Source organism: Cinclus cinclus, chromosome 3, assembly GCF_963662255.1.
Source record: "Cinclus cinclus chromosome 3, bCinCin1.1, whole genome shotgun sequence".
Taxonomy (NCBI): domain Eukaryota; kingdom Metazoa; phylum Chordata; class Aves; order Passeriformes; family Cinclidae; genus Cinclus; species Cinclus cinclus.
Window position 1 is genome coordinate 114,956,471 of NC_085048.1, and position 13,327 is coordinate 114,969,797.

At 38.8% G+C, this 13,327-nt stretch overlaps 1 protein-coding gene across 1 annotated transcript in view; it reads right to left on the reverse strand.

Moving 5' to 3' along the window:
• The window catches only part of EHBP1 (EH domain binding protein 1), a 206,204-nt gene that overhangs the window by 125,644 nt on the left and 67,233 nt on the right, over positions 1-13,327 (reverse strand). Inside the window, exons 6-7 of the mRNA XM_062490659.1 lie at positions 3,004-3,185; positions 1,008-1,147 (exon numbers count right to left, since the gene is read on the reverse strand). Coding sequence (XP_062346643.1) covers positions 1,008-1,147; positions 3,004-3,185 — 322 coding nt within the window. The remainder of the gene's footprint in view (positions 1-1,007; positions 1,148-3,003; positions 3,186-13,327) is intronic.

Below are 13,327 nucleotides of genomic sequence, written 5' to 3' on the forward strand. Positions count from 1 at the left end.
TGAATATGTAAAGCATACAGAAAACATATTTGCATCCTTTCACAACACTAAATGTAACTAAGTAATAACTGCTTCAGGCTGAACCTTTTGTTTGCAATGAAAGCCCAAAAAGAAGTGATGAAAGTAATGTTTCGTAACACTAAACCAATGTTCCTCTGAATTTTCAAGAACTGATTTGACAATTCACTTCTCCCCTTGGGATGCTCTTCTCTTCCCCCACTTTGGAGAAGGATCCCTTTATTTCAGACATTTTAAAAGAGCACTGGAAGTTATGAAGTCTGGCACCAGAAATCAATTTTCTTTTCCTGATTCTTTACACAAAGAATTCCTATAGAACCCATCTGGAGCAGTACTACACACTGATCTCTACCAACAATTTAACATCATCTCATCCTGATCTGACTTGCCTCGATTAGTTCAGCTATCCTGGACACACCAAGCATTTTCATCAGCAATTCAAATGTGGTTACACTACCTCACTTCAAACAACTTCACTATCAAATTCATTAAAGTCCTTTAACAGCCTCCTCATTTCTTTTTCATGAGACACCCCCACCCAAAAGGCAGCAATATGCAGCCTGGAATTGCCATGTTATTGAGCAGAACCTCAGCATCTGTTCATGGCACAACTAATTTCGCAGTTATTCTCACAAACTGCCTTCATTATTTCACTTGAGCCTCTCCTCTTGTCTTCTCGTCTGCTGACCCTTTCCCTCTGCTTCCTCTGCTCCTCTGTTCACACTGGTTCTTTGCTTCCCTAAAATGCTACCTACTTCATGCATTCTCTCCCAAAAACAGGACACACAGACACAAGTCAACTGTCTTGGATTCACAAGTATTAAACTCCATTGATTTCAGGATGGGTTCCACTTCAATCAAGCTATCCTAAATATTGTTTTGGTTGTTAGGATTTTTTTGAAGTGAAATAAAAATACAGCATAAGGATAAAAAACATGGGACAATTAGCAAAGGAAACTATATTTTACCAAGCCTGTGGCAAAACCAACCTGTAATTTTTGCAGCCTTTTCCTCTTGATTCACTCTGTTTTCTTCGTCTTCTTCATTGTCTTCCTCAAAATCATCTAGGTTACCAATATCAGCTTGTTTCATACTCATCAAACTAGCCAGGCTTTGCATGTCTTCATCCCTAGATGACAAACATCACACCAGGCATTAAAATGCAGCTTCTTAATACCACATCTGATATTACTGCATTCTTAAAATTCTTTAAATATTTTGATGTTTTCTTCTGGGAGATCTATGATATAAGATCTGATCTTGAATATAGTAAAAAAACAAAATTAATGCACTCATAAATATATATCAATTTCTGAAGGGAAGGTTTTCAATTAATAAAATTATAAAGGGTAAAAAAACCACTGCTTTGCATCAAGAGGTAACAACTGCTTCCTAAAATTTTAAACCAGCCCAGAAAGGCTGGTAAATGCTTCCTTGGTCTGCTTTGGTTGAAATGAAAATGCTTGGCCAGACCTACTGACCACATGCTGTATGAAATACCTATATTCATTCATAACTCCTGATGCTGCTACAGAAATTAAAATCCCTTTTCTAAATATCTGAAATAATCACCAAGATTTTTAAAAGGCAGTGTCTATTTACACATACTGGAAACCAATGCTTTCACAGAGAGCAGCTTTTTTCAGGTTCTTTGAAAGCCCTGTAACTTACCATCTACCTGACTTAGAGCCTTCAGTCTGAAACCTATCAATTTCAGTGGGAAGAAGGTATACACGTAAACCTAAATGGATCAGTTTTTACAAATTATGGCCTCAAAACCCAGTAATGGCATAATATAGCTATTTACTGTATAGTTCACAGATGCTGGTTGTTTCAAAAAAGTTTAAGAGCATATCAGCTGCTGACTTTTTCCATTTTCATTTTCAGTTGCATTTTAACCATGTTAAATTACAGCTAAATACCTCAAAAGATCATTCTTACATGGTATGCTAAGATGTGATTCACAAAAGGTTAATCAGAGAGGGGAAACAGTAATAGTAGTTCATAGTAAGGAATGCATCTGTGGCTTTCAAGGCATGCAGATTAAAAAAAATGTGCCAAGATATTTTAGCATGGAAGCCTGGAAAGTCATTCATGCATTTTTTGGGCACTTGTATTGCAGTGGGCAATGTCTATAAATGCATTTAGAGTACTGAAAGCTAGAAGTAAACTGTTGGTCTTTTGGAAAGAAAAAAATTTCTTTCCAAAGAGGCAGAAGAACCATTAGAGCAGTAGCTTCCCCATCTACCTCTTTTTGTTCTGCCATTCTCACTGCCATAATCTAGAGAGAGAAAGGCAAAACAAAACTACCCTAGCTGAAACCAGGACTGTGACAAACAATCCATTCTCCAGCCACGTGAACATCCAACATCTAAAATCTGACAGAAATTGCAGGAGAGGTTACAGTATCTGCAAAATTAATCTGTATCCTCTGCCCTCCAAAGGCCATTGACATAAGAAACAGAGTCAAGTGAGTGAGTCAAGGGAGCTGTAAGCAGTGCCCAAGAGAACCCTTTCCACTGCATGTTCTTGTGCTCAACCCAAACTCTTAACTCTCACTCCACCCTCCCTCATGTTCCAACTGGCTCTGTCCTTATTGCATTCTTTGTGAAATATCAGTGGGCTTCCTTGAAATCTGCCCAGGGTATTGTTGGATGAACACACACGTGCACATAAACACACATTCCTACTCATTTCAGACCTGTAGATACTTTTAAGATGCTGTTTTTTTTAAAATGTCTGTAAGAGTAGAGCACAAGCCATTTGTCTCTGAAGAACACAAGGCTGAAATCAGAGTAAGAAACAACTTTTACTCAGTTAAGAAACCAAGTATGGCAGGAATGATAGGTATGCTGAAAGATACTCTCAAATTCCACCATCCTATACAGAAAGAGCTCTTTATCCAAAGGATTCTTTGCAAAGCAACACAAAGCAGGCTATCTGGTTAAAAAAAAAAAAAAACAAAACCAACAAACAACAACTTACGTGGCTTTTCCTTCCCTCAGGAAAATACAAGATAAGGAGAACTGTAGTGTGGCAGATACCACTTTCTTAGACAGGGGCTTGAATTTTAACCTGACATCTGTCTGTGTAGGCATGGGGCTGGCATATTGCTTCATGTTGATGCTGCTGGTGGCAAGTGCTTTTCTACGTCCAGAAGGAGATTCCTGAAAGCAAAAGAAAAACAAAGCTAATGCAAAAGGGTGCTGTTACACTAAAACCTGCATGTGCACAAGACAAAAAAATGCACTTATTAAAACTGTAGGGGTTTTTTGGTTCCAGTTTTGTTGGTTTTTTTGTCTTTTTTTTTTTTTCAAATAATCACTATGGCCCTGTTGAGCAACAGAAAACCATTTCTTAAACTACGTCAGTCACTTGTGGTCGTGCAGCTTTGAACACCTTCTTAGTGAAATTGAAGAAAAAAAAAAGTTGTCCATTGTGACTAGTAGTGCTCCATTATGAGATCTAGGATGTCTTTAATGCCTTGACCTTGAAGCAGACCCACAGCACAAATCCAGTTAAACTTCTGGGAATATATTTCCATTTCTTTTCACAGCAAATTGGAGTCTCTCTGTCCAAACTTGGATAATTCTGGACTGGAACTTTCAGCCTATGGAAGGCATAGGTTTCAACCATGCACATATTTCTTTGCAAAGAGGTTTGAGGTCATCTGGTTTGTGTCCCCTGCTCAAATACAATACTTGAATATTTTTCAGAGCAGTGGTCCTTCTCATTAGTGTTGTACATGCACTATCAAGAGTGAAAGGTTTCTGAAACTGAAGTTGACAATACTTCCAAAAATACCAATAAAAATTTTGCAAGGAAGAAATAAAGAGCAAAATAGATAAACATAAAAGCCAAAATTTTATTTGAAAAGCCTAAGTTTTATTTCAATATAAAAGTGTTGCTCATGGTTTAACAATTCAGACTATTTAACTTAAGGATCTACTTTCTTGTTCTATCTAATATCAGCATCAGCAGGAAAAGAATGATCATATGTAAAAAAGCTCCAGTAGCAAAAAATAAAACAAAAAAACCCGGCTAATAAGTCTTTTGACAAATGTTCTCACAATAAGGCTACATTTTACTGCAGTTGACAATTTGTGTTGAATAAAGAATACTAATTCAATCAAAACATTCAAGCATCCTTTTTCAAAGTACTTGACATTTCTGCCCAGTAGAATAAGTCAGAATGTAATATGTCATCCCCAAAGAATACCTTGTTTAAAAAAACTAGCCTTATCTGACAGATTATGCACAGCAATATTATACAGAACTATTAGTGCATGTAGATACCTTATGAATGAATTTCAAAAATGCATCAAACACTTGAGAAGGATTTAGGCCCTCTCAGAAGAAATACTTAAGAATATGCAAATACTCTCAGCTGAATCAAGTTGAACAGATGCGACTCTCACAAACAATACAAGTGCTCATTCCCTGGCTGCAGCTGTCAATCAGAGAGCAAGATTAAGGTCCAAGGTTCTGACAATGTGTAAAATGGAAAGTACAATCAGGGAGTTTCCATTATTACACAGATATGAACAACAATAATCTGTTATTATATCATACCTTTAGAAGAACTAACATTACAATTCATTATACTGAATGCAAGGTTTACTGCAGCACCTGTTCAGGCATCTACACCCAACAGGATCTTGGACAGCTCATCTTGGAAGATTTTGAATAGTTGATGTTGACAGTTAGATGTTGATCTCAGCACAAATCATGAATGTGGGTACTTGCTTGCAGCCTTCCAGATGAACCATTGATCAGCCACACCATGCCTGTAGTCTGATATGCTCCTCTCAGTCTGGCTGTGAATACCAGCAGATGTGAATATCCCCAATTCAATAAAGATCTAGATTTAATTCCTTGTGTAGCTACAAATGCCTTCACAGTGCTGGCTCACCTCTTACATACACCCAGTGCCATGAGAGCAAGACACAGACCTCCCACTAGGTCCCTTGGGGGAAGCATCATAGGAAACACCAACATGCTTCAGTGACTCCAAAAAAACAGGGGTACTTGGGAGCAACTTCTCTTGCTGCTAACACACCATCTTATCTGGTAAGTCAGCTGCACATTGTCTTTATCAAAGTGATTTTACTAAAAAAGTCAAAGCAAACACCATAAGCCAACCCAATGTCAAATTCAGGGGCGGTTCTGAAGTGAAGAGAAAGAACACAACATTAAACTTGCAAGCATGCAAAAGCTAGACACAGATAGGAAAGCAGAAGATTTTTGAAATTAAGTGAAATTACATTTTCACTTAGTATTTACTTATTGTACAAATGATCATCTTGTCATTTGCACCTTCAGATTATCTGGATCAGAGAGTGAATAAGAGACATGAAAAAGGAAGAGGCAAAGTTCTCCCAGTGAAGATGATCATCAGCAATTCCTAATGGAATCTTCTGGTGTTAGCTGAGGTAGAGGAGAAGGGTGATGAGAAGGCAGGCAGCAGTGTGCCAGGACAAAGGGAAGAAGCCAGGCATGAGCAACAAGATTTTCCTATCACTACATATCCTGATGTGCTGTGAAGAAAAAAAGATACACACTTGGCAATCAAGTTCAGTCTTCCTAAGAAATTAATTTCATAACATTTTTGTGGGCCAAAGACAGAAGTTGACTCTCCAACTTCCAATTGCCTACAAAAATCCAAATTTGTAAGTTTATAATAAAAAAAAAGAAAAAAACCAAACAAAAATAGACAGAGTCTGATATTTCAAGTCTTTTTTTTGCTTCACATGCAAATTTAAGTATATCTTCTTACTCTTCACTCTTCAGAAAGTGAAGTCTGTTAGAATTTTGCCATGTTTTCACCTCTTAAGCTTTACAGGTTTGGCTTTATATGGTTTTAGTACATTAGTAGACGGGGAGATCTTTTTGCACCTTAAAAGAATATTCTCAAGGTGCTTAGGTCCATGACTGATTTCACAATGGATTATGTTTTCTACTTTGACACACAACCACCTTCTAAAAAACTGTCTTTAAATGTCAGAGCATGCTAATAACCACTTTCTTACAAAGACTGTAGCATTTTCTCCCAAAAAAACCTACATGCTTCCTAGAGCAGACTCTGAGTTCCCTCAGAAACACAGAGACATTTTCTTGCAGAAGGATAAATAATTCTTAAATTAGCAGGGGTAAAATAATCCAAGAATGGAGTAGATAGCAAACCTACAAGCAGAGTAAACAGAAACAGCTGAGCAGTAGGCTGGAATGAGTTACTCCAAAGAGAAGCCCACTTTGGCAGGATACTGAATAAATAATATCCATTTAATGGTAAAAGTCTGATCTGGTGTTTCTTGTGTCTCATATGAGCATGTGCAAAGTCAAGCAGGAATCCCAGTGCAAATGTTTCAATTGCTCAACTTTTCTGCTTTTGCCTATATAATCAAAGTTTAAACTGTGTAAGGCTCTGTTATGCCTCCAGGTGTTTTACAACATTCATGTGACTGCCAGGGTTGCCACATCCTGTTTTGTGAAAGGGTGGCATGAACAGTCAATTTTGAAGTCACAAGAGAGAAACAATCCAATGCAATAATAAAGAGAGGTGATAAAATACTACACTTAACAGTGAAGATGGAGTGCATTCTGTAAGACAACAGCAATTTGGAAACCCTTTACTTTTAAGACAGTCAATGCATTATGCAAATAAAATCAGCTATGATATCTGAATGTCACAGAAAGACAGAAGATAGAATACAATGCAAGCAAAATACAAACACCTCTATGTTATCTTCCAGCTCAAACATCCTATTAAGACTGAGAATGGGCACTGCTGGACTCATAAGAGAATATGTGGAGCATTGGTTAACAACCATTTTTTTGCTGTTTCATGTTTGTTACTGTATAGTTGTAGCAAGTAAAACAGCACACTGGGGAAAAAAAAGTGCCATTCTCCTACAAATCATTAATAAATGATTAAAAATAAAACTACTTGGTATGTTAGCAGGAACTACAGAGGCCTATCTTCTTGCATAACAGTGTTGTGTCAACTAAAGGCTCTGAGAAATCTGTATGTTATTTTAAAAGTGCATTGTTTTCAAAAGTGATCATTGTATTCACTTAAGAAGAGCAAAACCTGCACATAAACACACAGCAACACTTCATCTATCTCTCCCATGTTGGGGAATTTCTGCTTCTGTATTCCACACTTTTCTCTCACAAGCAGCTTCACTTCCCTTGACAGTCTCCTCTTCCTACTCCCCACAGTCCCCAAAATGCCTCAAACATACAGCACATTTTGGGTGAAATAACCCCATCTGGGCAGCACATCAAGCTGTATTCAGCTGTTCCCAGCTGGCAAAGCAGCAGGATGAAGCATGTGGCTGGCTCTGCCCACTGGGTGGTTGATACTTGTGCATCCTGGTACTTCTGGAAAAATTTGAGCAAATTATTAAAAATCTGGAATAAGAAGACAAACTCAAAGCTAGCAAAAATGAAAATTAATATGGAAAACAGAAAGATTTCCCAGTACTCTGGAGGACTTTGATTTCTGAATTCAGACAAAGAAATGTGTAGAACAAGCAATATTCAGTAAATCAATAAAAGTTGCATTCCTTTTTTGTACAGATGAATATTAGTAATAATGAACTCAGGTAGTTCCCAATTTCTAAGCATGCTGTTTGTGTTTGCACAGACTTCAAATACCCTAAATATTTTAAATAAAATTTTTAAATGCTTTAAAATACCTTAAAAACTCAGACACCAACAGAAGTGCATTTCAGAGGTGCCATCAGAAAGACAAATTCCAGTCAATCTGAAGCCACAGGAATCACGAGCAGGGCCAGGCTCAGATGAGTTCTCACCTTGCACTCAGCTCTGCCAAAGCCTGAGAACTGACAGCACACACACAGACAGGGACTGCCAACAGGGTTTCAAAAAGCTGTGGATGTTTTTTCAAGGAGCAGTCCCCAGCACTAACCCTCCCCAGCATTTTAAGTTACTTCCACAAACCTTCAAATGACCATCATATTGCAAAGTTTGGGGCCAGAGAAGGGAAAATGAACACTGCCCAAACTGCAGTCGGTTCGAATGAAGCCAGTGAAGGCGCATTACTGACACAGATACAGGGCCAGACCCATTTATCACACAAATTCCTTTTCAGTAAAGCAACCATGCATTATTCCTACCACAACATTCCTGACTGAGTAGCGTCAAGCATCCCAAAACTTACTACACAGGACAGGAAGTGCCACCCTTCTATAAATATCTGCCTGGCATAAAGGATTCCCACAGCCTGATAACCTTCTGCAACGAGAGCAAAAGTGGAGCAGTGCAATGTACCACAAGCCTTGGCTAGGAATCATCCCCATCATTCCTTAGTAAAGAGGTCCTTTCACAGAAAACAGGACTAAAATTCTCTAAGGAACTAAGTGCAGAGAGCCTGGACCACAGCTGTAAAACAAACAGCTCGTTTTTACTGGGAAGATGATGATCACAGATGACACACATGGCACACTATTAAACAGTGCCCAACTCTGTTCCAAAGGAAGCAAGCCAAAAGATTAACAACTTCACACAAAAGGTCTGAACACAGATTCTTAATTTATAGGAGAGGCAAATAATGCTGTAATGTGAATTTCATGCAGTCTTCTTTCCTTAAAAATGCATTTTTAATGAACTTGTATCCTGTACTTACCAACTGACTAGCAAGTCTTCTTCACGATTAATATAAGAGGTGCAAATAATTGGGAAACATCTTTGGATTTTCTGTTAAACTGCCTCAAAGCTTCCAGAGTTACACAGAATCAAAATGTTGGCTGGGTTTTGTTCATGGGGTATATTCCTCTGGGTTATTTGGGTTGGGGAGAGAGACCCCCCAGAGAAATCAGCAGGATGTGTTTTACCCCTGCACACCTGAACTCAGCTTGCCTGCACAGAGCTGTGCTGTCTGTAACCCCCGAGGCTCCAGTGCCCCCCGTTCCACACAGAGCCCAGTGCCCTCCTTTCCAGAGAAACAACAGGAAAACATTTCCATTCAGCAGAAACCAGACCAAAAACTACTGAAGTTCTTAATTATTCAGACAGCAAATGGTCCCTCTTTAATAGAAAGATATTAAGTAATTAGTAATCACTGTACAAACATTATCCAAAGAAGACCTAACTAGGAAAGACAACAAGTTTCCTTACTGGGTATTATTTTGTAAAAAGGAACAATAATTATTACTGTCTTTCTCACAAACAAGGAAAATGTACAGCATAATATTTTAGGGTCTGCCTTTCCATCTTTTACAAAAGCAAATGATAAAAAGCTCACAAAGATATGCAGATTTTAAGGAGGAGCAAACTTTGGCAGAAAATAATTGACAAAGCAATTTGTCAAGCTCTAAAAACTCACTGACAGAAACAATGGTTTTCCCTCTCCTTTGGCTTCAGAATTAAATGGAGACTGTTTTGGAGGGAAGCTGTCCCTGCAGCCCCCACCCAGCACCAGAGGGAAGCTGGAAGGTTCTCCCTCTCCCGGCGTGGGATGGCAGCCCTGCGCCTGAGCCTCACGCACCATCTTGCTCAGATGAAAAGATCACTGCTTCACCAGCAGAGCAAAATGGATCACTACAGAATTTAATTTGGGAGAGTATACAGCAATTAAATGCTAAAATAGACAAGCTACAGGGAGCTCTCTCAACTGGAGAGAGTAAATTAGAAACTATGTCAGTTAAAATAATTTAGACAGGCGGATGGGAGATTTGGAGGACCGAATGAAGGCAGCACGATCTCTGCTGAAAAATTGTTTAAAAGCAAATAATGGTTCAAGGTATCCAGAACATTATTAAAATTATGATGCATTTGAATGGAGAATTCAATGTTTAAAAAATTCTGCACATACCAGAAACGTTGGAGCCCTAGGCATGAGGGCTTGGAATGAAACAGAACATTTTTAAACATTGAAACAGCTACCCTTAGTGACAAAAATATATATTTGTTATCCTCATAAAGTGACCTTCGTCCTTGTCAACACCAAAGCCCTTGTACCAAACTATTTATCAGACTGGTCATATCTTAGGTTTAAGCATGAAGACTCCTTCAAAACACACCAATATATTGGTTTTAACAGCACACCTACTTTGATGAATCATTATATTGGAAGCACCACACATTGCTTCTTTTGTAGCATAAGCAAAGACAATAATTTCAGTAAGCAAAGAGAAATCACTACATGCTACTTCAGCTTCTGTCTTCTTACAGCCCCATGAGATTTCAGTGTCACCCTGAGGGACGGAGATATGTGGTGAAAAGCTCTTTCTGACCAAAATCATATCCATGGGTGTGCTCAACTGACCTGCTGTAGGTAACAACAAACCATTCATCTTCGCAGGCTAATCCTCTGCATTCACAGACTCTGGAAATCTCTAATGATTAACATCAGACAGGAAATTTAGAAAAATAAATGATACCAAATAAATTGAGGTAATTCATCCACACTATGCAGAATAACACCAAGAAAATTCGGAGGTCCTGTTTTTCTCCCGAAAAATACTACTAAGCTTCTTAGACAACTACTGGACAGATGGCAAAATACATGCATGATTAAAATTTTAGTTGAACAGTTTATTAACAGACCATGTGTATGAGACAGGTATCCTCTTCTAAAGTAGGCTTGCTGCTTACAAAGGATTACAAAGAGAAAAAAATTACAGGTGAGCTGGGTAATTTTAATAAGTAGCAGATAATTATTGAACCCTAAAATATGAACCTTGCATATGATGTGGATAAGTGCTTTACGTATCCATTTATAATATCTTCAATTGCTTTCTCCTTTGGACTCCAGGAATGCAGGAACAATTCCTGAATACTCTCCCACAGAAGTATACAGGAGATTGGTAACTGATTTGAGAAACATTCACTTTAGTATTTGTAGGTTTTTTGCTCTTTCAGATCACTTCCACTAGAGATGCTGTGCCAGTTTCTCTTCAAGTTTCCCCTTCTACTGACAGGTTTACATCTACTGTTAGGTGCCTTTGATCATCTAAGCTCAGACTGTCCTTGCATTCATTGCAAATGTTACTGTATCTTTGCAAAGTACATGAATTTTTGCTTGTGTTTTCAGAGCTGCAGCTTGTGCTGTACCACCCAAGAGCTTTGGAATATGTACCTATCCTGTTTCCCTTAGCAGCAACAAAAGGACATCCTTTCCTGCAAAGTCTAGATCTCAACATGCTGAGCTCACTGATGCCCCAGTGGTTCTGCTTCCCTTTCACAGACATTCACTCTCTGCTGTTGGGATCACTCGACATTAGGGACTGTCTGCTCCTTTCCTTTCCCAAAAAGCTACAGCAGCCAGGGATGTAACCATCTCCCCCAGGTCTGCTAAGGTGCAGGATGCAGCTGTGTGCAAGCCTGTGTGAACTGTCACAGAGTCATCATTAGCAAGCAAAAGCTGTCAAGACAATATCATTTTTATATAACAAAAGCTATAAGAGTAACTCCTACTGTAAACTCCTGTACAGTTTTACTTTGCCATGGATGTGGGCCACAAGCTTGTGGAGGTACAGCTGAAGATGGCAGAGAAACTTCTTATCACCAGCTGGCTGTTTAAATTCTCAAACCTTTCCTCTCAAAGGAGCAGATTTAAGGAAGTCTAAGCTTGAGCTGCTGACACGTGGCAGGTGAGGCTGTTGGCAAAAGCACTGCATGCAGGGCTGGCAGTTCAGCAAAACACAACAGTCCCTCATCCCTGGGAGCTGTTTGCTGCTGGATCCCTGACATTGTGCCCTCTGCCTCCAGGAGCAGCTCCCAGGCTCTGCTTCAGCTGAGGCACTTGCAGACAATATTCCCCTAGGCTGGGTTCATGTTCCTTCCCTGCTTTTGAAGCATTGGCTGTATAACTGCATAGTATTTCTGTAGAGTTAGCATGAACACAAAGCAGAAATACAGATAATTTACCTAATGTTACAGGAGGAGAAAGAGCAGATGATGAAGTTAGCTCCTAAAATTTAGCGGAAACTGGAATAAGAAACACATTTATTTTGTGTGACCTCCTCCTTCATGGGGAGGACAGGGTTGCTGACTTTATAACCATGACTTTATTTACTGCTTAGCAGCTCAAAATTCCACATTTTTTCACATATCAACTAAAGGGACTCACAGATCGTTCTCTGGTGTTTTGGTTTTTTTTTGTTTTAAAATAATAGGCAATACCTGTTACAAAACTTACATTTAAGCTCACCTACCAATCCCTGGCACTTCAGCTCTGTTTTGCCTGACAGGGAGCCTCCATCGTCATCATTCACTCTTCTGCTGTGTGCAGAGGTCTCCCATGAATGGTGCTACTGCACCTTCAAATAGCTACACAAGAGAGAAATGTACAGCTAGTGTCCCCCAATAGAAGTCAATCTTTAAGGAAAAATAATTGATGTCTTAAAGGAAAAAAAAAAAAAAAAAAAAAGGTAAACTAGCTACGGATTTATTATTAATTTCAGATGTGAAAAGTCCTTCCCTTGATTACAGCTTCTTTTTTCTTTCCATTCCAGTCTCTAAATTTCCTTACTCTATCTTGATGTCACTTCAAGACAAATACCCAGAATCCCTAACGTTAAAAAGGTGGGTTTGAAATAATACCTCAAGCTCAGGAGTGAATATTTAACATGAATTCAACCTAATATTAAGAACAGTTTCTGCACCTCAGGCCATGTTTACCTGCAAACCTTGTCCTAAGGAAACAAATACCATGCAGGAAGGCATATGTGATACAGGCCCAGAATTAACTCTTGATTATTTAAACAAACTTGCAAACGTAAGTACATTATTTGGCTTCTTTGTAATCTCCAACAAGGAAGCAAGTATCAGGTAAAACTCCTCGAAGAAGAAACAAGGTGAAAAGATTAACTGCTCCAACAACCTTACATACTTTCATGCATCCTTCCAGAGAAAGACTTAATTATTTAGCGTAGATATAACCTGTTAAAATGGGATTTGCCAAATACCGGTGTGTCATCGACCAGTTGTTATCATCTGAGGATAACTTCCACAGAGCAAATGCACAATGTTAAATGACAAAGTTTGCAAGGCTTACAACAGAAAATAAAAACCTGCAAGAGTGTCAATGGAAGATATTATTTTTTTCTTACTTTATATTTTTTCTGTACTCAAAGTTGAACCTTAACTGCAAAAGCCCAGAGCAAGTGGCTGAATGGTCTGCAATGCCTGATGGCTGTGTGCTGAGCAGTGATGCTCACACCAGGAACATTCCACCGGGCAGAACCAGAGACCACAGGTCAAACTACTGATCACTTTGGGAATTTCTCAGAGTTAGGCTAAAAGGCCACTTCATAAAAGACAGCACTATGTTCTTCAAAGT